Here is a 25,835-nt window from a genome sequence, read left to right on the forward strand (position 1 = left end):
GGTAACAGTTGTCCCTCACAAGTTGTCTCCACTTCACCTCGTTTTGGGCTTGCTCCTTATCATCACTCCAGGTCAGCAGTTGGCAGCAGTTTGGCAGTCCTTATCTCTCTCCACGATGCGTCGCCAAGAGTGTGCAGGGCGACCAGGTTTTCTCTTACCACGCGACTGTCACTGAAAAGCGATGATGCTGCGTTGACTTGCTTGTCTTGTTGCTTTCAGCGTGTACTATCCAACGCCATTTCCGATGGGAAATGTCTTGCGCGATGTGGATTTGATTACATTCAGTCCAGAGGTCCTTACTAGAGATAGTAAAGTAAATAAACTCACTAAGTCAAGTTTTTTTTTTTTTTTTTTTTTTTTTTTTTTTTTTTTTTTTTTTATTGCTTAGATGAGTGGACGAGCTCACAGCCCACCTGGTGTTAAGTGGTCACTGGAGCCCATAGACATCTAACGTAAATGCGCCACCCACCTTGAGATATAAGTTCTAAGGTCTCAATTATAGTTACAACGGCTGGCCCACCCTTCAAGCCAAAACGCATTACTGCTTCACGGCAGAAATAGGCAGGGCGGTGGTACCTACCCGTGCGGACTCACAAGAGGTCCTACCACCAGTAATTACGCAAATTATAATTTTGCGGGTTTCATTTTTATTACACGATGTTATTCCTTCACCGTGGGAAGTAGTTTTTTTAATATTATTATAGTTAGGTCGTTCCATTTAAAAGTGGGGGATGTTGTCCATCAAAAGTTACAAGCTATTCAAAACCTTATAATTTGTAAAATACAAAAACTTAATTTTCATAAAGTCAATGTTCGGTTATAGAAATTATTTTAGATTAACATATTGAGGTCCTTAAGCTCTTTTTGACTGGGTGCGATCGAGTTTCGAACGTTATTATTTTAAGCCCGTTTCACAATAAGCCTCTTGAATCTCCCAGATTGTAGGGCAATACAAGATTAATACTTGCCATCTTTTGTGTTCATACGTCGCGAAGTATTGCTCGGTTCCAGTGTTGTCATTTTGAAAAATTACAGTCATTATTCTAGTTACTTAATGTGTGTTTTCATTTTGTTGTTTTAATATAGTTATATTTTGTGGATATTCAATGCGATTTGAGGCTTTGTTTTTAGGTTCAAAAAGTTTTTTTCAAGTTCATTGCTACCATGCAGAACTTAACTTGGGAAGCGTTCGTAAGTATGAAACCTCTCTGAGACTCTATGAGACTCTATTGTATTCGTATCGCGTGGGGTGACTGTAACGAGGCTTAAAAACTGGAACATTTATCAACATAATACTGAAATATATTCATGAATAGCTCCATCTATAATAAATTTTTTTCTTATATAGGTGGACGAGCTTAGTCATCTACAGCGTAAATGCCGCCACACACCTTTGAGATATGAGTTCTAAGGTCTCAAGAATAGTTACAACGGCTGCCCCACCCTTCAAGCCAAACCGCTTCACGGCAGAAATAGGCAGGGTGGTGGTACCTACCCGTGTGGACTCATAAGAGGTCCTACCACCAGTAATTGCGTAAATTATAATTTTGCCGGTTTGATTTTTATTACACGATGCTATTCCTTCACCGTGGAAGTCAATCGTGAACGTATTTCATTAGAAAAATTGGTACCCGCCTGGGATTTGAACACCGGTGCATCGATCAACACGAATGCACCGGACGTCTTATCCTTCAGGCCACGACGATTTCAAACAGGCAAATTTTTGAAACAGGCAAAATTAATACATTTAAGTTATTGCTGATGGCAGTAGTATCCCCAGCGCGTTTGGTTGCAGTGCTGAGTGTGGTCGCTCCTCGTACCACTCCTGGCTTCTATCCTGGGCATGGCGCAGACGCTCCGACGAAAAGTGAGGAGGATTACTTTTGGGAGTCACCTAAACCACCACTGTCCTTCGATCTTCTACCCCTCAGCGGAGGCTAGCTCCAATTTCTGACCAATCTCCTTCTATACACCATAGCAGGAAGAGCTCACGGCTCTCCGGTTGATTGCAAAAATCACTTTGTTCATTGACAATGCCAAAACTACCAGGTCTCAGCTTGAGACTCTTTTCAAGCCTCGTTTTGAAGAAGAATCTGTTACTATCGAACTATGACCTTATCCTAAAGAAGGATGATGCGTTAAAATTTTCTGAAAATGAATTTTGTTTTTTTATGTATTACCATCGATTTAACATTGTTAATGTCTCAGTTTACCTACACCATATGTGGAACTAAAAAAAGTAGCTTGCTTGTTTGTCAGTAAATTGTTGTATTGCCTTTGTAGGCATTCGAGCACACAGCCGACCTGATGGTTAGTGATCGTCGCTCATGGACATCAGCAACATCAGGGCACAAAAAAGCCGCTTTCAATTTACTTATAAATTGCGGTATCATGATATAATTAAACCTACTCGCGTACTAAAGGTAGTGTCGCATAAATTAAGATTGCATTAGCGAAGTTAAGTGCCTCCCCGTGAAACCGCGTTCTCGACCGAGTTACTTAACTCATTAACTTCACTTAATCCTGATTAAAGCCGATAAAATCACTTAACTCCACTCGATCGAACGCGTCGTAGCGATGTGTACATTATTTTTGGAGTGACGATTTATTGATTTTGTTTGTTTTTTAATTAAAATATTTTTTTAAATAATTATAATTAAAACTATTTTTACGATTTAATCTCGGGTTTTCTTATTTCCGACCTTTATGGAACGAAGTTCCTTATGGGACGATGCGGAGGGGTACCCTAACCGGGAAAAAATGTCCGTAACGTAAGATTTTTATTAGTAATGCACACAGTGTACGACTTAACTTTGTAATAGCGTACAAATTAGTAATGCACACAGTGTACGACTTAACTTTGTAATAACGTACAAAAAAAAACATATTTTTTTATCATTCATTGTCCACGATCTCAGAGCGTTCGTTTGCGCAATACACTAACTCTTATACAAACAACCGTGAATGAAGTGTACCACAATAAGTTCGCACGTTACCGAATGACCGTTTAATTTTCTTTATACCTCGAATAGAACTTAAAATTAATATTCTTATAATAAGGAGCTTCGTTCCTATCCAGTGTGTCCCACGACACCACACATCTTTTTCTATTTTTATTACTTAGACAGGTGGACGAGCTCACGTTCTATCTGATTTTAAGTGGTTAACGCAATTTTAACTTCCGTTGCCAAAATTTACCGTTATCCTACCATTGAAATCGATATTATTTATTCGGAGAATTTTCGTGGACACGAACCAAAACATGGTTTACACAACAACCCGCTAAATCGGATGCAATGTGTACATACATTTCTATCTTCAAACAAGTCGGAATCGAGCGTGATGTATGATGCAGCATCGTTGTTATGACGCGTGAAAATTTCGTAACGCGATTCTCTCGGCCGTCTGAATCAATCAATTTGTTGTGACTTACCCTTCCCGGGGCCCGTAGCCTGATTGGTTCGTAACGAAGTTGCGGTATGTTTTATATGAAAATAATATCCCTAGATTGTTTCGGTTATGTGTTCGGTGTGTATAATATATTTTTAATGCTTTTTATTAAGCTATTGCCTAGCTTTTATAGCGGGCTTTGAACGTGGCGATCGAATCGAGAAATTCCGTAACGAAAATAAAACCTGACACCCTCCACTCCATCTAGCTCGCGTTCAACACGCGTGAGTGTGAAGGGGGCAGTTAATGTTTTGCTTTTGTTAATGTTTATAAATATAGCGTGGTCATATTTTATTATTGTTTTAATATTAAATTATTATTGTCTAATTATAATTGCATAAGTTGTTAAAAAAAAAAAAAAATTCTATGCAATAGCTTTACCGCGGCAGTCCCCGAGTTCCACACGTGATTTTTTTTTTTTTTTTATAGTGGTGTTAAGACATAGATAACGAAACGTGAATCTCGATAACGACCTTCGAACATGAGGTTTAAGTCTCAACTCTATAGTATCACGGCTGTTCCAAGCCTTCCAAATGCTTCCAGCTAACTACTCTGTCGCAAAAATGGGGAGGTCGGTGGTAGTTCTCGTCTCATGAGCCCTTATAAGCTGGTCACCAGACAGCTCTGCGTTTCGGTTTAGGTAGGACTTACCTTAAATATTTATTTTTATATTTTTTTTATTGCTGGATGGGTGGACGAGCGCCCAGCCCACCTGGTGTTAAGTGGTTACTGGAGCCCATAGACATCTACGACGTAAATGCGCCACCCACCTTGAGATATAAGTTCTAAGGTCTCAAGTATAGTTACAACGGCTGCCCCGCCCCTCAAACTGAAACGCATTACTGCTTCACGGCAGAAATAGGCAGGGCAGTGGTACCTACCCGCGCGGACTCACAAGAGGTCCTACCACCAGTAATAAATAAATATTTATTATTATTATAAATATTTAATTTAAATATTTCATCATTCTCCTGACCTTCTCCCACCTGGGGTCGGCGCTGTTTTCTCCTTCCATATACCTCTAATATATATCATTTCTTCGTCAAATCTTACACATAACGTCTTTCACGCAATCCATCCATTTTTTCTTAGGTCTTCCTCTAAAACCTTCCACGTATGCATGTGGTGGGCGCCTAAGAATACTCCCAATCCAAATTTAGCTCATGGGCGTAAAAAGCGACTAAGAGCTAAAGCCAATACAACCTAGGCCCAAGGTCAACAAAAGCATTCCCAAGGAGGATCGACATCAGGCAGTCGGCCGGTCATAATTTTTTTTCCAAAATTTAGAGCAACATAATGACTTTCATTAAATAGTATAATTGAAACTTTGGCTTCCATGTTTGCGGATTTCAGTAGCAATAGTTTGATGAAAAAAAGCCCTAAGCATTTAATCATCGGCCCGTCTGAACTGTTTTAGTAAATATATTATATCAATTTGTGGTTTCATGGAACAGAGCGCAGCTCTGTGAACAATTTCTGCGATACACCGCGTTCTTGCTAAATTGGAGAGCTTTGGCGCAGCCTTATTAAAAAGAAAAAAAAGTTTAATTCCTTTGTCGGCGCGAAGTTTCAAAGAGCTTTTAAGATGGGTATTCCTTTGTAACTTAAAGGCTTAGGTTTGCTTTTTGGAAGTCATATAAAATTAAATTCTAAGTCTGATATGAATTGAAGCCGTTTTGAAGTCATCATCTTTCTCTAAAAACCTACCGAAATATCATTATGAGATTCGATCTTACCGGCACCCGATTTTTGTCTTTCTAAACAGAAGTTCTAACGGCTTACCTGATTGTAAGGTTTTACCGTGGGCCATGGATATCAGCTGTAACGGAGGCACAGCCAATGTTCCTTATTATAGGCTCGAGTTTCCACTTAATACCGGGTGGACTTTCGTCTCATTCATCAATTTATGCAAGAAATAAGGTAATATTTTTAATATTATAGTGGTCAATGTGGTGAAACCTTATTGTTGAAACCTTATTGTCATACCGATTTCAGACCGAAGCGCATTACTGCATCTGCTTCAATAGACGGGGTGGTGCTATCTATTTACCCGTGCAGACTCACAAGAGGTCCTACCACCAATAATTACTTTGAGAAAATCTAAAACATTGCTCGTAGAACGGATGGCTGTTGGGGCCAGAAAGTTCTTGAGTGGCGACCGCGTACCGGAAGACGTAGCGTGGGTAGGCCTCCCACAAGATGGACCAACGATCTATTGAGGTTCGCGGGGATCCGCTGGATGCAGGCAGCGCAGGACCGGTCTTTGTGGCGAGGCTTGGGGGAGGCCTATGTTTTTTTTTTTGTTGCTTAGATGGGTGGACACGCTCACAGCCCACCTGATGTTAAGTGGTTACTGGAGCCCATGGACATCTACGACGTAAATGCGCCACCCACCTTGTCCAGCAGTGGACGTCTGTGGGCTGATAAGAAGAAGAAGAGAAAAATATTTAAACATTTCTCGTAGTAATCCGGTACCTACTGTACGGTACTAACCAACATAATAAGATACATGATTTGCCTGTGTGCTACTCATAATATGTTACACGTTATATATTATTAGGTAGTTTAACTGTAAACCTGTAATCAACATTAAACATCATAATGACAAAGAACTTGCAACATATTATAAATCCGCGGAAAATTCACCGAGAGCGCATTGAATCGGTCCTTAACAACATTTAACCGGACATTTTACATAATCACCGTTTTGATTTATCGCCTGCAACGCTCACAGAATAATCGGAGAAATCTGAAGGCTCATTGTCTGACAGGGTTGTGCAGAAATATATTAATAACTAGCGACCCGCCCTTGCTTCGCTTCGGACTCATTATTATTATTAATTTTTTTAATATAACTAGCTGACCCGGCAGACTTCGTAGTGGCTCAATCGATAAATAAAAGACCTTAACATTTGTACGAAATAAACTTAAAACAAACAAAAGAAATCCGTCCGACGGGGGACACATCAAAGGAAAAATTAAATTGTTATTTTTATTTAATTCCGAGTATTCTCATATTTATCTAACCTTTTGAACCTTCTTTGGACTTCCACAAATAACTCAAGACCAAAATTAGCCAAATCGGTCCAGCCGTTCTCGAGTTTTAGCGAGACTAACGAACAGCAATTCATTTTTATATATATAGATTACTGAAACTTGATGCATGTGAAAAAATTCTAGTCAATACGACGTCTTGAAGTCCAATGTAAATGACATTCAATGATTCCATTACGAACATACCTACATTCCAAAGCCGCATGGTACGTTGCAAAAAAGATATCATAAGGATGAAGCAGTGATTCTGGGTAGTATCTATGAACTCTACTCCAGTGGCGGTCGGTGCGATAGTAAAATGAGATAACGGAATCATCTCAAGCAATTCCTCAGTGCACATGGGATACATATCAAACTAATAAAAATAGGCTAGTCTATTCGTAAATACGCTAAATTATTGTATTTAATATTTTTCATGTCTGACAACCCTGTTCTGATGAGGCCTATCACGCAATAGATGCATTAACATATCCCCCGTGCTTAGCGGGTGCATTCGTTCGACTCAAGATTCACGTCTCACTTAATTACGCCTCATTTCCTTTTAGAAATTATGTCAGAAATGAACGGCGCTTAAGTTAATTTTACAAAATCATAGGCAGTATCAGCATCGTTGATTCTACGTGCCTTATAAGCGAAATACGAACGCCCCTATGTCTTATCAAAAACGAAATTCATACATTCACATTTCACATTCAGTACAAACAAACTTTAAATCTCAAACATCCCATAAGGAATATCAACAGTTAGTTCTTTAGACTGGGCACGACGAATGTCGGTGTAAACATATGTAACTTAAAACTGCCAACGCAACAAGACCCATCTGCGGCTTAGATAACTCGTGCTGTGGAGCTCTTCGCGATGTGGCTACGAAGTACACGAACAAACAAATTCAAGACAAAGAGAAGCTTTGAAAACGCACGGTAATTGGCAAGCAGCTGTCTTTGATAGTGGTTCGGTAGTGAACTCGAATAGGATTAGCGATTTGTTCTATTTCTACGTAGTTAGTTTCCAATCGTTAATCTGTGTGTGTGTGTTTTTTTTTTATTGCTTAGATGGGTGGACGAGCTTACAGCCCACCTGCTGTTAAGTGGTTACTGGAGCCCATATACATCTACAATGTAAATGCGCCACCCACCTTGAGATATAAGTTCTGAGGTCTCAAGTATAGTTACATCGGCTGCCCCACCCTTCAAACCGAAACGCATCACTGCTTCACGGCAGAAATAGGCAGGGCGGTGGTACCTACCCGCGCGGACTCACAAGAGGTCCTACCACCAGTAATGTGTAAATAAAAACTACTTTTTGTGAGTTGCCGGTGATAGGGGATGTTTTATCATCAAATCACTTATCAAGTAGTCATTGGAGCTCATACATATCCCGTGAAAGCTGCCACTCATATTGAGACATGAAGTGGTCTCTATTGTTTGAAGACTGTGCTAGTGGTAGGAGGTCTTCACCTGGAAGCGATTTAAAGTCAATTGGTTTATGAATGGCCACCGCGATCGCTGTCAATAGGAGAATAGAATGACTTGACGTTCGGCCGCCATGACAGACGCAACTTCATTCGGTGTTACCCGCTCTTGATCAAAAATTTACCATTTAGTCGAATACAAGTCGTATGAAAAATATTTCAAAATAACAGAATTACTTTGCCAAAGATTATAAAAATATTAAAATAATGGTGTGACGCTGACATCATGAGCCGCAAGTAGATAATTTAATTAAAAAGCTTCCTAACCCGCTTTTCCATTTTAATTTTTATTAAAATTATTTTACATCTTAGGATGCAAATAGCTTAAATAGGTACCTACAATAAATTAAGATACATAACTAAAATCAATTTCAGCGTTTTAAAATGTCTTCATATTGCATCGTACATTTCCCCTCGATATTCCGTCTGCATCAAACAGTTGACCGCGAACAAACACCCCCCTTCCGCCTGCGAATGTCCACTGGTCGCTGTTTACAATAGGGATTATACGGAGCACTGCAAATATGCGAGAGTATCAGTTAGAACAAAGCTTGGTAAGTGTAAGAGATAAATTTACCAGGAATCTATGTAGTTATTGTCACGATTTCTAACAAATTCGTTGGTGAAATGCTTAGAGTATCCATACATTACTATTACTGGTGGTAAATTAGGCATGAAAGTTTTATTGAAAATTCGTCATTCAAGTCGTCGTGGCCTAAAGGATAAGACGTCCGATGCATTCGTGTTGAGCGATGCACCGGTGTTCGAATCTCAGGCGGGTACCAATTTTTTTAACGAAATACGTACTCAACAAATGTTCACGATTGACTTCCATAGTGAAGAAATAACATCGTGTAATAAAAATCAAACCCGCAAAATTATAATTTGCGTAATTACTGGTGGTAGGACCTCTTGTGAGTCCGCACGGGTAGATACCACCACCCTGCTTATTTTTGCCGTGAGGCAGTAATGCGTTTCGGTGGAGCAGCCGTTGTAACTATACTGAGACCTTAGAACTTATATCTCAAGGTGGGCGGCAGCATTTACGTTGTGGATGTCTATGGGCTCCGGTAACCACTTAGCACCAGGTGGGCTGTGAGCTAGTCCACCAACATAAGCAATAAAAAATATGGTTTTTAATTGGGTTTCGGGATAATGTTTTCTTTTAATCTTTTCTTGAGTTGATTGAACATGGGACGACAAGAATCATCTGTCCTCAATCCTTTGTCCTGTCAAGACTGCGTCTATAATTCATTAGCAAGTAGCTATAATCTTATCTATACTAATATATAAATCTATAGTGGTTTTTACGGATGTTCCGTTATAGCTACAGGACCATGCATCCGATTGACTTGAAACTTGGTATCCACGTAGAAAATACATGTACTTAATGGATAGGCTAACATTTATATGAGTTTGGGACTCCCTAATAAAAATGACAATAAATAATAATGTTAATTTTAAATGCCCAGCGAAGCGGGCGAGTGCGGCTAGTCATATATATAAATAAATAAATATTTACTAACAATCACGCCAAGTTAAATGGTCTCGTGCTAAGTTCGTAAGGAACTTGTGTTACAGGTACCAGGTAACGGAAATAAATGTAAGATTTTTATTATACACATACATAGGTATATTTAATATACATCCATAACCCTGGAAATACATTTTATATTTATCATAAAAATATCTTCCCTTGGTGGGTTTCGAACCCGCGACCCCCTTGTGTAGTGACCATGTCACTTACCACTACACCAGACGGCCGTTAATTATGTTAACAATACTAATAGTGAAATTTCTAAATACATCCACTACTTTGATTGTCCGCGACCACGTAAGACGGGCTTGTTTAAAAACTTGAAACGCATTCTAGTCATCTCAATTATCAACATACAAAAACGGTTCTCTGTGAGCATGGCTGCAATCTAAATCGTAGAGAAAAACACCTGGAGGCTGTCCTCAGTACCGGGAATCAAAGTAGATGCGGCACACAGATGCGCGAGATACATCCTTTGCTAGCTGTGAGCGGGCAGTTAGCATTCAGAAAGACGCCGCGGGCGAAGCCGCGATAATATCATCGTGTTGTGACAGTTGCTAACACACAGACGTTAAGAACGATTAATCTTTTAATTTCGTGATTTTAGATATAAAAGTATACCTCGAGGGACTTAGCTCACTGAGTTTCTCGCCAGATCTTCTCAGTGGGTCGCGGTGATAGATTCTGCGAAGCACTGCTCTTGCTAGGGACAGTGTTAGCATCGCTGCGGTTTGAGCCCCATGAGCTCACCTACTAGTTAAGTTTACGCTGAAATAGCCTCTCAAGGCTATCAGTTTAGGTAGGAAAAAAAAACGAGGAACTATTCCGACTCCACCTAACTGGTACGCGAGCTAATGGTGGTAGGTGATTCCGCACGGGTAGGTACCACCGCCCCGCCTATTTCTGCCGTGAAGCAGTAATGCGTTTCGGCTTGAAGGGTGGGGCAGCCGTTGTAACTATACTGAGACCTTAGAACTTATATCTCAAGGTGTGTGGCGCATTTACGTTGTAGATGTCTATGGGCTCCAGTAACCACTTAACAACAGGTGTGCTGTGAGCTCGTCCACTCACATAAGCAATAAAAAAGGTGCTCAGCCTGATCGGAATCGCGACGCAGTGAGAAGATCCAGTGGGAAATTCAGCAGATTTTGTCTGCGGGTTATGTTACACGCCGAAGTCTTTATCGCATTTGAAGAGAACGGTGCAAGGTGCTTGGTAATTCGGAATACATCGAGAGTGGATGGGGCAGATCCAAAATGACGTGCTTAGTGCGACCGTGGCTCTATGGTAAGTCGTCTGGGTCGGGTTCAAATGAGAAAGTGAGCAAATCAGGGGCTAGACGTTTTTTCTCAGCACTAAAATAACTAACAGCCCATCAACAGTAACATACTGATTATCCCTAACGTCTACTTAAGCCTTTTTCGATGTATGATAGAAATGCAGTCCCGCTAATATTGATGTAAAATTATTAAGGGTTCAAAAATTCTTTTTAACTGTATGAATAAAATTTATTGAAAAAATTTTTTTTTCTTGAATATTTGAATAAAAACTAAATATTTGATTAAATAAGCAAACATGTTTTTCAATATAATTATATTTTTTATATTATTATTATTCACAACTTGTACACGCTGTTGTTAGTTCTTCGCAGCGGTGTGTTAATATATCGTATCCATTCAGTCTCTCTCTCCACAAAGGTGAATTGGCAAGCACAAAATGTCTGTTACATTGTTACACAAAGTAAATGTATTTATTGTTGAAACGCTAATTTACTACACATTATTTTTATGTCGCTGTCACCAAAACAAGGTAATGATTATTCGGTGAATTAAAAAAATTAAAAATCAGTTTGAATTCCGATACATACTTTTTAGAAGACGACAGAAATTACCAGTTACGAATTGCGCGGTTGGATATGAAAGATTTAAATCGTCATGTAACATTTATTCGCATATCTCTTGATTCAAGCTTACAAACGTGACCTACATATAAATACAAACGTGTGTAAGCTAAAGTCCGATGCACTATTGACTGTCTAATTAAATGTACTAGAGGTCCCGCAGTAGTCGAAATTCGACTATAATTAATTGGAATTGTAAGTTTGTACACTATTATGATTGTATTGTATACTTCTATAATCACAAATTTCGCGAAGACTACACTATAAAAAATATCAACAAAGACAAACAATATTTAATCTATTCTCAATTTGACAACAGACGTCAAGAACAAAAGTTTGACAATAAATAGTAGGTATGCATGCGTGTGTGCGTCAAATCCATGGTATGTAGTGTGTGTAATGTTTTCTTTATTGATTTAATGTATCTTTTATGCATTATTTAAAAAAAATATTAGCATTGTGCACTTCTTCTCTATATTCTCTATAAGTGTGGAAAATTTCATACTCCTCCGTCCGCGCAATTTTCGTAAAAAGGGATACAAAGTTTTTGCTTCACGTATTAATATAGATTATAGATTACTATCTTGTATTAGTAGCTTTAAACGTCTTTTCTACGTCTCAACGTGTTTTGTGTTGATTTAAATTAGTAAGGGCAAGGTCAGGTTTTATTAGGTTTATTGTGATTTTTTTTTGCACAATATCCGATAAATCTAATCTTAATAAATCTTATCTGATCTTACGTATTACGATATGACCAGATGTGAATACAAAAGGATATCCGACCTTAATGTCATTTCAAAATTTGATTTGAAATTTTGTTCAAGTTCATGTTAATATTTTTCGTTAGGAATGTATCAAAAATTAAAAATAATGTATTTAGTTGTATTTAAAACTCGTCAACCGCCAATAAAAACTTTTTATTTTATTTTATTGCTTAGATGGGCGAACGAGCTCACAGCCCACCTGGTGTTAAGTGGTTACTGGAGCCCATAGACATCTACAACGTAAATGCGTCACCCACCTTGAGATATAAGTTCTATGATCTCAGTATAGTTACAACGGCTGCCCTACCCTTCAGACCGAAACGCATTACTGCTTCACGGCAGAAATAGGCGGGGCAGTGGTACCTACCCGCGCGGACTCACAAGAGGTCCTACCACCAGTAATTACGCAAATTATAATTTTGCGGGTTTGATTTTTATTACACGATGTTATTCCTTCACCGTGGAAGTCAATCGTGAACATTTGTCGAGTACGTATTTCATTAGAAAAATTGGTACCCGCCTGCGGGACTTAATAAACGAAGAATGATAGGGAACATTCTGATACCATACCACAGAACTTTATGTTCCAATCAAAACTGAGAGTCGTCAAGTCGTCTTCAGAACGAACTCAATAAAGTTTACGAGTGGAAATTTTAATGTTCGATTTATTGAGCTTAAAAGTTTTCGTATCAAAAAGGTTTCATATTTTGATCTTCGCACATCTGTCTTCGCGATTGATATGTCATGATCAATTCAAGGCTATTTATTTTTACTATATATTTTTACTGGTGGTACTACCTTTTGTGAGTCCGCACGGCTAGGTACCACCAGCAATGCAACGGTGTTCGAATCCCGCAGGCGGGTACCAATTTTTTCTAATGAAATACGTACTTAACAAATGTTCACGATTGACTTCCACGGTGAAGGAATAACATCGTGTAATAAAAATCAAAACCCGCAAAATTATAATTTGCTTAATTACTGTCCGCACAGGTAGGTACCACTACCCTGCCTATTTCTGCCGTGAAGCAGTAATGCGTTTCGGTTTGAAGGGTGGGGCAGCCGTTGTAACTATACTGAGACCTTAGAACTTATATCTCAAGGTAGGTGGCGCATTTACGTTGTAGATGTCTATGGGCTACAGTAACCACTTAACATCAGGTGGGCTGTGAGCTCATCCACCCATCTAAGCAATAAAAAAAAAGACTACTGGCTTCTTTGTTTAACAACGTCGAGTGGTTCGAACAACGGAAGGTGGTGACTTGGCTGTGCCCCTGGCATTCCTGATGTCCATGAGCGACGGTAACAACTCACCGTCAGGTGGGCCGTATGCTCGTCTGCCTATAAGAGCAATAAAAAACGTTTCCAGGTCTTATATTGGCTACGTGTTGATCAATAAGGAACAAACTTTATGTGAATTATAATTTTCGAAATACTCAATTGTATTGCACTGAATTAAACACTTGTGCTTAATACAATAAAATACAATGAATTCACATCAAAATAGACAACTACTTTTGTCATTTAATCTGACGTTTTTTATTGACATTATCAGTGGGACAACGAAAAGCTATAATATAGGTCTATGACGAAAACCATATTGTATTCGAAAAGTTGTTAATAATAATATAATGACATAAAAAGACGTGAGGCTACACCATAGTCATTGTTTAATAAATGATCACTTGTACACATTTAACGCCCTGTATATAATTTAATACAATGTAAAAAAAAAACTCACTAACCTGACTGTTACCTGACCTCAGATTTTTATTTTCATTTTCACTTAGAATCTAATATGTAATTCTGTAGAAATGTTCGCATCGTAGGAAATTCGTAGGCAGCGGCTTGGCTCTGCCGTTAGTATTGCTGACATCCATTAGCGACGGTAGCCACTCACCATCAGGTGGGCAGTTTGCTACTTTGCCTAAAACGGTTTTTTTTTTAAATAAGAAAATGCGAAATTAAATCGTAAATGTGTTCTAAATTGAGATCTTTTTTTTTTATTGCTTAGATGGGTGGACGAGATCACAGCCCACCTGGTGTTAAGTGGTTACTGGAGCCCATAGACATCTACGACGTAAATGCGCCACCCGCCTTGAGATATCAGTTCTAAGGTGGCTCTAGGCAGGGTGGTGGTATCTACCCGCGCGGACTCACAAGAGGTCCTACCACCAGTAAAATCAAAACTTAATCTTATCTAATAATATTATAACTCAATCTAATCAAAGCTTTAAACTTTAAACTTAATCTAATCAAAACTTAATTACCGTTTTACCCGCCTTGCCGAAATAATCGATATGCGTTTTTTAAATTTACTTTACAGGTGAAAGCGACAGCTCCGAAAATGGACCGCAACGGTTACTTCTTCTACGTGGCTTCGACCGCGAAAAAAAAGAAAATCAGCCTAATGCAACCGAAGCCGCCGCGAGTGGCCTTCATGGAGGATAAACGTCGGCCGGGCGCGGCAGAAAGGCTGGCATCCATCAGTGCGGCTGAGAACGTCGCCCCGTACGGTACAGGGGGCTCTATGACGCAACGGGGCCCTTCGCCGGCGCCACGCGCGCGTTTATACACGCAACTTGAAAGTTATCAACCGAAATATCATACGATACGTGACAGTGGCGTGAGGGATGAGTGCCGGAGGCGAAGGAAGGATAGGATTACTGGATACCCCCAGCCCGGAAACAGGTGAGTTATTAACTTACATTATTCATTTTTGTTTCCCGACGCGTTTTTCGCGGTAATTCACTAACGATTAGTGAATTTTTAGGACGCATATATTGCAATATGTTCAGTGAACAATGACAAGAATCCAAGAGATCTTTAGTTTTATTAAAGCCTAATATTTATAAGTAGTGTAATGAAGAATTATACACCAATTTAATGTGAAACATTTTATGTACAGAGCCGTGAATACTCGTAGTAACTTTATTTTAAAGTTATAAAATAATGATATTTATTGTATACTAGCTGACCCGGCAGACTTAGTAGTGCCTCAGTCGATAAATAAAAGACCTAAGCTTTTGTATAAAATAAACTTAAAACAAAACAAAAGGAACCCGTCCGACGGGGGACACATCAAAGGAAAAACAAAATTGTTATTTTTATTTAATTCCGAGCATTTTCATATTTATCTACCTTTTAAACCTTCTCTGGACTAACACAAATAATTCAGGACCAAAATTAGCCACATCGGTCCAGCCGTTCTCGAGTTTTGGTGAGACTAACGAACAGCAATTCATTTTTATATATTATATAGATTTGCAAATAAATATAGTGCGGAGTGCAAACATAATCATAAAAATTACCTAAAAACACAATTTAAAGATTTTATTTTTATCGTTAAATCATTTATAATATGCTACGAGTATTTTAAATTTATTTTTTAATATAACATAATATATTATAATTACCTAAAGAATAATTTAAAGTATAATTTTATTATTGTTTAAGCGACTTTGTTTACGGGTATCACGTTTAGAAAATGTTTCTTACTAACTTACACTTTAATGAAGTTACTAGTACGAACTGAACTTAAATTAACCTCTTAGATATCCATAAAATCTTCATTCACATATGCTTTCCATTATCTTGCCGTTATTTTAGGCAATTGAGATAAATCAATTAGAATAAAAACCTCATTAGCTGTTGAAAGGTGTGATAGCCCTAAATAATATTTACAAAGATCTTTTTCGTCTGTAAACAAAATTATATTCTGCTTTCTGATATATGATCACACAAATTTTCTCATTTTTTCATAATTTTTATGAATGAATTATTTAAATATTAAAACTCAACATCATTAAAATAATTAAAATTATATTCGTTATTTCTTTATCATTGAACGTAAAGTTATTTTCCCGCGAACATTCAGCTAAAATACGAAACGATCCAAAGTGACTGTATCAACGATCTGCTTCAAAACTTTATCTATTGTTTCAAAGGAGCTTTTTGTTCCACTAACACAAAACATTTCGAAAGCTTTTTGTATTATGTGGAATTTTTCGTCCGGATTTTCATAATGTTATCGTTAAATGAATAATATTATATCTATTTAGGTAAGAAAAATGAGCCATCGCGGGAAGGCTGGCAGATGTGAAGAAACATTGTTATAATTTTAAGGGATAGTTTACGACAGGAAATTCGTGTGGCATAATGAAAAATAAAATATTGATATTAGGAAACAGTCGCTTACGCATGGCGACGCGTCGCCACGACATGCGTCGCCACGCCAGCAATCGGTTTTACACGCGACGATCATAAAAAAAAGATGTGTGGTGTCGTGGGACACCGGATAGGAACAAAGTTCCTTATTATAAAAATATTAATTTTAAGTTCTATTTGAGGTATAAAGAAAATAAAACTGGAGGTTTCGCAACAACCAGCGGGCATTCGGTAACGTGCGAACTTATTGTGGTACACTTCATTCACGGTTGTTTGCATAAGAGTTAGTGTGTGCATTACTAATAAAAATCTTACGTTACGGACGTTTTTTCCCGGTTAGGGTACCCCTCCGCATCGTCCCATTAGGGAACTTCGTTCCAAAAACTTTTGTTAGGCTATGTACTGAGCCACGACGGGTAACATAATTCTGCCTATTAGCCTGTGCTACATATTTGATCCGATTAGGAGGGTAGGACGCTCGTACATCATACAATAGTTCGGCTTCATGTCCCATGATGGGCGCTACATTGACATTGTCGTGTCCATAGCCTACGCCATTCAATATTTGGAAGGCAGCGGCTTGGCTCTGCCCCTGGCATTGCTGACGTCCATGGGCGACGGTAATCACTCACCATTAGGTGGGCCAAATTTTCGTTTGCTTAAAAGGGCAAATAAATAAATAAAAATACCAGGTGGCAATAGGTTTGTTAATTATATATAGGTAACTAATATTTTTGTATGATAAATCCCTTTCTACACATTCGCATTTCGCAGTTCGCTTAACTTTTGTCTTACAATTACATTTTTGTTCTTTACTCCTTCATAAAACTCCTTCTGACATAGTAGAATACAAATAAATAAATAAACCTACAATAGTGTTTAAATGAAAGATTTTTTTTGAAAACATTTACTGTTAGTCTTATAATGAAGCACTAATGTGTATCGGTCTGAAGGGTGGGGTAGCCGTTGTAACTATACTGAGATCTTAGAACTTACATCTCAAGGTGGGTGGCGCATTTACGTTGTAGATGTCTATGGGCTCCAGTAACCACTTAACACCAGGTGGGCTGTGAGCTTGTCCACCCAACTAAGCAGTAAAAAAAAATAAAAAATATACTGTTCCAAAAGTTAAGTCAAATGCAAAAAAACAATCGATAGAAACCGAGTTTGAACATACAACGGTAACTAATTAGCGTACGAGAGCTAAAACTGCTGTCAGCTAATCAATACATTAGCAATATGCAAATGCAATTAACATTTAAACAATAGTCGGTCCTCTCGCAATGAAATAAGCCGGGATATAGTCGCCCGGATTTTCAGCACTTTATATGAATATTAATGTGATGAACTGAATCTATGATATGAAGAGTAACATTTCGATTGTACTAACTCCGTTACTACGACTTTTGAGTTGAAAGTTTATTCTTTATTATGATCCTATTTTTGTTCACGATTGAATTCCACGGTGAAGGAATAGCATCGTGTAATAAAAATCAAACCCGCAAAATTATAATTTGCGTAATTACTGGTGGTAGGATATCTTGTGAGTCCGCGCGGGTGGGTACCACCGCCTAGCCTATTTTCTGCCGTGAAGCAGTAATGCGTTTAGGTTTGACGGGTGGGTCAGTCGTTGTTACTATACTTGAGACCTTAGAACTTATATCTCAAGGTGGGTGGCGCATTTAGGTTGTAGATGTTTATGGGCTCCAGTGACAACTTAACACCAGGTGAGCTGTGAGCTCGTCCACCCATCTAAGCAATAAAAAAGAAATCTGTTTCTTATCCGAAGCAGTCTTGTATTCCAGAAGTGAAAAGGCTTATAGGTGCTTAAATCTGTTGCAATATTTGGAAATTCATCAATCATTTTCGTTATTAATAAAACTCGCATAATTATACACAATGACGTCAGCGTTTGAGAGCGCAGCACAAGTTTTTTGTCAGCACTAAATTTTCGGGAAAGAGACAGAGCATCACCTCCCTATTTCGAATTCTAACTGTTAAGTATTTTAAGGAATAAAATTTAAAATTCCATAACACATTATTGACGTGACAACGTCTTATAATTCGATGGAGCCGGCTGCACGCACGAAAAAACATGACTCATGCGGCGTTACCTCGCTCTGAGGCGTTCCATTTAAGGCTTGAAGTGCAAGCGTGAGCGCGCAACGAGCGACAAATAGGCACAATCGGCCTCCGCGTTCGGCAGCGTTCGACATCTGTCTCTTTCCTACTTGAGTGAGCGATGCATCCGCGTGGACAGCTGCTATACAATAATACATTTACATGTTTTCGTCAAGTATGAAATTCAGTGAAAAGTGAATGTGGAGTCAATTGTCCATACAAAATATCTTCAATCAATAAATATCAAAATTCTTATGACGTTGTCACGTTCAACTATCGTCAGTAAACCGACTTTACAGACAACCGAATTTTTTTTTATATAGTAAACTCACCTGTTAAAAATAATTCATAAATATATTAACGTTTTAATCTGGTGTTTTTGATCACATCTACGACTCGCAAAAATCGAAGAAAAAATACCCACCTGTTAAAATGTGATAAGCTTTAAGAAGATCGGATTCTCACTTTTCAAACTTCTCCGAACCAGTCGAGTCTAACAGGTGTTTGGTATAAAATATATTCAAAGAAACACGAGTTAACGAGCGCATTGTTTTAAAATTTTCTCTTTGTTTGTACGTCAAGTTAAGCTTATAAACTTTTTTAGATATTTTTTTTCTGGAATTTAATTTTGTAAATAGCTTAGAGGCTTTATAAAAGGCTCTGAAAATGTGTTTGTGTTTATTACATTACCGTCCCTGGGTTATGACTGCTACTTCCAATCCTTCGCTCATGATACTTGGTAAGCTAGTTTTACTCATGGTATTACCAAGTGGTTCTCAGGTATAAAACGGGATTAACATTCGCCTTGTGATGTGAGGTCGATATTCCAATTGCTTTTTACCATGGGCTTTCCCGTTTTCGAAAAGTGTGTTACGTAGTATATCGTGATTTAATATTGTCCGATTTTTTGGCATAAAGTTGAATGATTTTTTTTTTTATTGCTATGATGGGTGGACGAGCTCACGGCCCGCATGGTGTTTAGTGGTTACCGGAGCCCACAGACATCTACAACGTAAATACCGCCACCCAACCCACAACCCACCTTGAGATATGAGTTCTAAGGTCTGAGTATAGTACAACGGCTACCCCACCCTTCAAACCGAAAGACATTACTGCTTCACGGCAGAAATAGACAGGGCAGTGGTGCCTACCTGTGTGGACTCACAAGAGGTCCTACCACCAAAAAAATTATTTTTATGCGTCTTAAGACTTGACCTTTCATATTTTATTCACACTTTATTTTTAGTAATAGTACACCTCAACATACGCGTATCTACCGTAGGCTTTTCAGATTTTCAGTAAATAAAAACTTTTGGCTGCGAGAGATCGCTTTTAGCGATAAAACCGCCGATATTCAAATTATACTTATTTTCAATGTTAGTTATGTTTTTAGTGTGCAATCAAACACAACTGTACCAAATATATGATCGAATTAATAAATAACTTTGGAAAGCGCAGAGAACAAGTAGACAGACAGACGAACAAAGATAATTATTATTTATTTGTTCCTAAATAAGTAGAAGATAAATAATCTCAGCCAATTATAATCCGTGATATTCAAATGGAAAAGCCTTTAATGTCGTGAAACACACTTCCAAAATACGTGTAGTGGTAGGCCGACTCCCAAAACGGCCTAACTTAATCCTCTTAGCCATAGCCGAGCGCATCAATTATGCAAAATACAAGTTACATGGCCATCACACGAGTGAATGTACCATCATATTAATAGGCTGCTTTTATTGTGCCGTGATATTGTCGACAGATAATTTAATGCTTAATTTTATTAAACAAAAGGAGAGACAGATTCGCGCTATAAAAAAAAAAAACCGTTTAGTGGCTGAAGTAGGTTTTTTTAATGTGTAGACCCGTGAATGAGGTCATTACCCGCCTGGTAGAAAGTGGTTACAAGGGCCCGTAGATATCAGTAACGTAATTGCCGCCACCCACCTTGAAACATGAGTTCTAAGGTCTCTGTTTTTAGAGTACAATGGCTGTCCTACCCTTCAAACCGAAACGAATTACTGCTTCACGGCAGTAATGGGCAGGGTAGTGATACATATCCGTGCGGACTCACAAGACGTCCTACCATCAGTAATTACGCAATTTATAATTTTGCGTGTTTGATTTTTATTACACGATGTTATTCCTTGAAAATGGAAGATGTATGGAAATGGTAGTGCAAGATAGAGGGGGAAGAGGTCGGCCAGAGAAGACATGGATGGAGTGTGTGAATGACGATATGAGGGAGAGGAGTGAGTGTTGAGATGACGTCTGATAGAAGAGAATGGAAGAGAAAAATTAGCTGTGCCGACCCCACCTAGTGGGTTAAGGTGGAGAAAAAGAAGAAGATTCCTTTAAAATGGAAATCGTGAAAAATTGTTAGGTACGTATTTCGTTCGTTACGAGATCTCAATTTTTTGAGTTAGTGACGAAGAGATACCTGACGATAGATAAAACATTATTTTTCTTTCGCCTACCTATCTGCCAATAGCCTCTATTCTGACTTCTTCGTCACTGATGGCGAACTCAATGGGTTTAGTCTTAGAGAGTTTGCTAATAACTGCTCTAGCAAGAATAATGCTTAGCTGAACCAACCACCGCATCAGAATCGCGACCCGCTGAGAAGATCCAGCGAATACCTCAGTGGGTTATTTTAGTTTTAAATCTACTCCATGTCTTATTAGGGCAACTGGAAACGAGATGAATAATCAGGATAAAAGTATTGTAATATTAATGTATGCAGGCGTATCTGCTTGCCACGGACCCCAGCAATCCACAACCACAGCAGTTGCTATTTGTAAAATGATTGTGTAACGGATGTATATTTTGTTTGTGATGAGTAAAATAAACGTTTATCTATATATTAATATGTGAAGCAAAAACTTTGTATCCCTTTTTACGAAAATTGCGCGGACGGAGGAGTATGAAATTTCTCGCACTTATCGAGAATACAGAGAAGAAGTGCACAATGCTCATATTTTTTTTAATAATGCATAAAAGATACATTAAATCAATAAAGAAAACATTACACACACTACATACCATGTATTTGACGCACACACGCATGCATACTATTTATTGTCAAACTTTGGTTCTTGACGTCTGTGGTCAAATTGAGAATAGATTAAATATTGTTTGTCTTTATTAATATTTTTTTATAGAAGTATAAAATACAATCATAATAGTAAATGGAATTGTAAGTATGTACACTTACAATTCCAATTATAGTCGAATTTCGACTACTGCGGGACCTCTAGTTATTATTAAAACCATGGTAACCGACATAGCCCAAAGGATTGCGACACTGAAGTGGCAGTGGGCAGGACACATTGCTCGCGGAACGGATGGCCGTTGGGCCCAGAAGGATCTTGAGTGGCGACCGCGTACTGGAAGACGTAGCGTAGGTAAGCCTCCCACAAGGTGGGCCTACGACCTATTGAGGTTCACGGGGATCCGCTGGATGCAGGCAACGCAGGACCAGTCTTTGTGGTGAAGCTTGGGGGAGGCCAATGTCCAGCAGTGGACGTCCATTGGCTGATAGAATAGAATAGAATAGAATAGAAATTTTTAACGTATTAGATAATTTGTAGAATTTACTGTGTCAATCAACAAATTTCATCGAAGTTTACAAACACGCAAATCTCCGGGCAAAATTGTTTTAAAATAGACCAGTGTTAAAACTTCAACAAAAATAGAATGTATGGAATAGAAATCGGGTTCTGTTACGGCCGACAAAACGCCAGCTAGACGATTGTTTTGATTTGTTTTTTTTTTTTGATGGAAAAATCAGAAACTGAATTGGGTTAGAGTCGATTCAGGTTATTTATATACTATATTTTTTCAACTTAGATTTTCAAGTTACATTGCTTGTTCTTCGAAGTGTAGCTAAGCTAAAAAAAACTTAATTATATCTAATCTTACAGTTTAGATAACGAAGGTGAAAATGGGAGATCGTATTTATAGACCAATCAGGTTTAAAGGTTACATTTTTTTAATTTATCAACACATTGTGGATGTGATAAGTATCTACGTGCTAGTTACGTACATGTATCCTGAGTAAAATTGGGAGCTGTATACGGGACTTGACTAACAGGATATTTGCTGTAGGCCAGAGACTCAGTTTTTTTTATTGCTTAGACGAGTGGACGAGCTCACAGCCCACCTGGTGTTAAGTGGTTACTGGAGCTCACAGACATTTACAACGTAAATGCGCCACCAACCTTGAGATATAAGTTCTAAGGTCTCAGTATAGTTACAACGGCTGCCCCACGCCTCAAGTAGAAATAGGCGGGGTGGTGGTATCTACCCGTGCGGACTCACAAGAGGTCCTACCACCAGTATCCAGTTGCCAATCTTCATTTAATTACTAATACTGTAGATCACAGGGGATCGTGGCCAGTCGTAATAAAAGTAAGTAAATATCCCACTTACAAATATTATACTTCTCGTTAATCGGACACATCAGACGTGGTCCGAGCTGGTTGCTAATTAATTACAATCGGTCGGAAAGACTGACGTCTCCACACGGGAGGCCCGCGGTCACGAACGCTTTGAAAACCTGTTACTGAATACACGATGCCGTAAAAAGTGCAATAAAATCGAGTGCAAAGCTACTACACGTCGGTTTTTTTTTCCCGTTCATGTTTCGAAATGTTTTATTAACATTCTTCCAATAACCATGAAGGAGGAGGTTCCCGGTTCAAGGAGTATTTATTTCAGTTCTTTATCCGTTCGTTAATTAGTAAATAGTTATTATATGTAATCAATAATTATATACTCTATCTATATATTAATACGTGAAGCAAAAACTTTTTACCTTTTTACGAAAATTGTAAACAACAGACGGAGGAGTATGAAATTTCCCTCACGTATAGAGAATATAGAGAAGGAGTGCAGAACGGGTAGGTACCACCACCCCGCCTATTTCCGCCGTGAAGCAGTAATGCGTTTCGGTTCGAAGGGTGGGGTAGCCGTTGTAACTATACTGAGATCTTAGAACTTATATCTCGAGGTGGGTGGCGCATCTACGTGGTAGATGTCTATGGGCTCCAGTAACCACTTAACACCAAGTGGCCTGTGAGCTCGTCCATCCATCTAAGAAATAAATAATTTTTTTTTTTTTTTTTTAATTATAATTATAAAAATATATTACATCAATAAAAAAAAACATTACATACACTACGATGTATTTGACACACACACGCACGCATCTATTTGTTTATTGTCAAACTTTTCTTATTACTTATAGCCTGTGGTCAAATTGAGAATAGATTAATATTGTTTGTCTTTATTAGTATTAGTCTAGGTAGTTTTGTAAAAAATAATAAAAAAAATACCTTTTTTTTTCTGTTACAATCTAATTGTTGTGTCATCAACCAGGAAACTTGGAAAACGTACTCTTAAAATCAATGCTATAAATGAGATACCATAGAAATAGCATAATTAATTAGCTTTAATCAAAATGTTACAGGAAACTCATGTAAGCTGACTTAATTACTATGCTTAAAACATTACTTTTAACAATTAATTTTGTCAACACCGATTTGCAGTGAATTTTTTTTAAGGCCTTAAGAAGAAGAGAAAATTGTCGGGACTACCTTGAAAAGTGTTATAGAGCAGTTCAGTCTCCACAAATGTATTAAATTTCGACATTATCAGTTGATTTTTTTGAAACAAAGTTCCTTATGGGACGATGCGGAGGGGTACCCTAACCGGGAAAAAACGTCCGTAACGTAAGATTTTTTAAATACTCTGTTGTCTCATAAACCAATACGAAAAATGATATTTAGTTCCCTATTAGTACTCTTCGGTTATTTCTCCTCTATTTTCCATACTTCTTGTTAAATGCGGGTCAAGGTATTGGGAGCTTTATATGCAAGTCTTGGGAGGTGAGATCGATATACCCGGCGAGCTTTATATGTTAAATATCCTGCATATTTTAAATTGTTACGTCGTTTATGTTATGTATTAACATCAAGTATTGTTCAGAAATACCTTATTTCTTAGTGTACTTACTATTATAGTTTTATTTGGGTACTAGCGACCCGCCCTCGTTTCGCTTCGGAAACATTAAAACACACATGAAACCAAAAAATAAATAAAATTTTTTTTAAAAAAAGTAGCCTATGTTCATCAGGGACAATGTCGGCTTCTAATGGAAAAATAATTTTTCAAATCGGTCCAGTAGTTTCGGAGCCTATTCGAAACAAACAAACAAACAAATCTTTCCTCTTTATAATATTAGTATAGATATAGATTTTATAATAATATTATTATTTTCTAAAGTTATCGTTACCAAATTTCGATTTCATTAAAGACACCTAGAAACTTCGATAGATCTTTATAATCTCGACACACACAGTCAACCTGACCAACAACCATCAGCTTCTAATTTTTTTGGCTATTTAATCCAAAATAATAATAAAGTAACGCTTAAAAATTAGCCCGCTTTGTTATTGCATTCAAAAACGTATTTTGACTGGAAATTTCCAAAGGGAATTCGCTTTAGGAAAACTTTCATTCAAAAATCTTTTCTCGCATTCAATGCGAAGCAGAGTTCAGTATCAGATCATTAAGTCCTCGAAAACTCTCTCATTGTGAAGAGCCCCCACCGAAGTATCACAAAAGTATTCATTGTCAAGTATTCCTTTGAATCGAGGTCATTATGAGACGCTCGGATGTGACATGAAGATTATGAATAGCTGGGTAGTAAGTTTCGAAAATTATAGAGCGTCTACTTATCGGTTTTCATCGAAAAATCCAAACAATTTAGTTACAGTCCTTAATTAATATAATTTTACAAAGGCTTCCCTTCATTTCGAGTATATAAATATGCTCAGACACTACACCTTGAGAGAACGCCCTATTTCTATCCTCACTCGATCAGTAATGCCCGTGTTTGCGTGAGTATCTAAGCGTTTTTGCCACATGCCACACGTTTTTGATAAAAACTTTATGAAAGTCGTGAAGTCTAGTTTGACTGGTTTTGTAATAATATTCACATAAACCACGGACCCGAGAATTGTCTATAAATAAATATATTTAATCATACTTCGATAACGTTTGTTTTTATTTTTTTTAAATGTTAATGTTACGCCATCTATCGTCGAATAGCAGAAACAAATATCAAAGAACTGGTAAAATCGAGAACGCTCGAGAAGTACAACGCTATCTATTATCAAGTAGCGGAAACACATCGAAACTACTCGACTTGCCGGGAATGTTCTCGATGATTGCAGAGATGTCGTATCGACTATAAAAGCGTTACAGAGATGCCACGAAGGCAGTTAGTAATCGGATCTACTCGAAGCGAAACAGCGAACGGATCACCTGAAGCGAAGCGGAAGAAGCGAATTACGAATTGTAAAGTGC

The 25,835-nt window shown here is 38.0% G+C and overlaps 1 protein-coding gene across 1 annotated transcript in view; it reads left to right on the forward strand.

Annotated features, from left to right (window-relative positions):
* LOC101744455 (kinesin-like protein CG14535) overlaps window positions 1–25,835 on the forward strand; it is a 434,238-nt gene that overhangs the window by 103,338 nt on the left and 305,065 nt on the right. The window contains exon 4 of the mRNA XM_012689123.4: window positions 14,503–14,867. Within this exon, the coding sequence (XP_012544577.1) occupies window positions 14,503–14,867 (365 nt within the window). The remainder of the gene's footprint in view (window positions 1–14,502; window positions 14,868–25,835) is intronic.

This window comes from Bombyx mori, chromosome 12, assembly GCF_030269925.1.
Source record: "Bombyx mori chromosome 12, ASM3026992v2".
NCBI classification, from domain to species: Eukaryota; Metazoa; Arthropoda; class Insecta; order Lepidoptera; family Bombycidae; genus Bombyx; species Bombyx mori.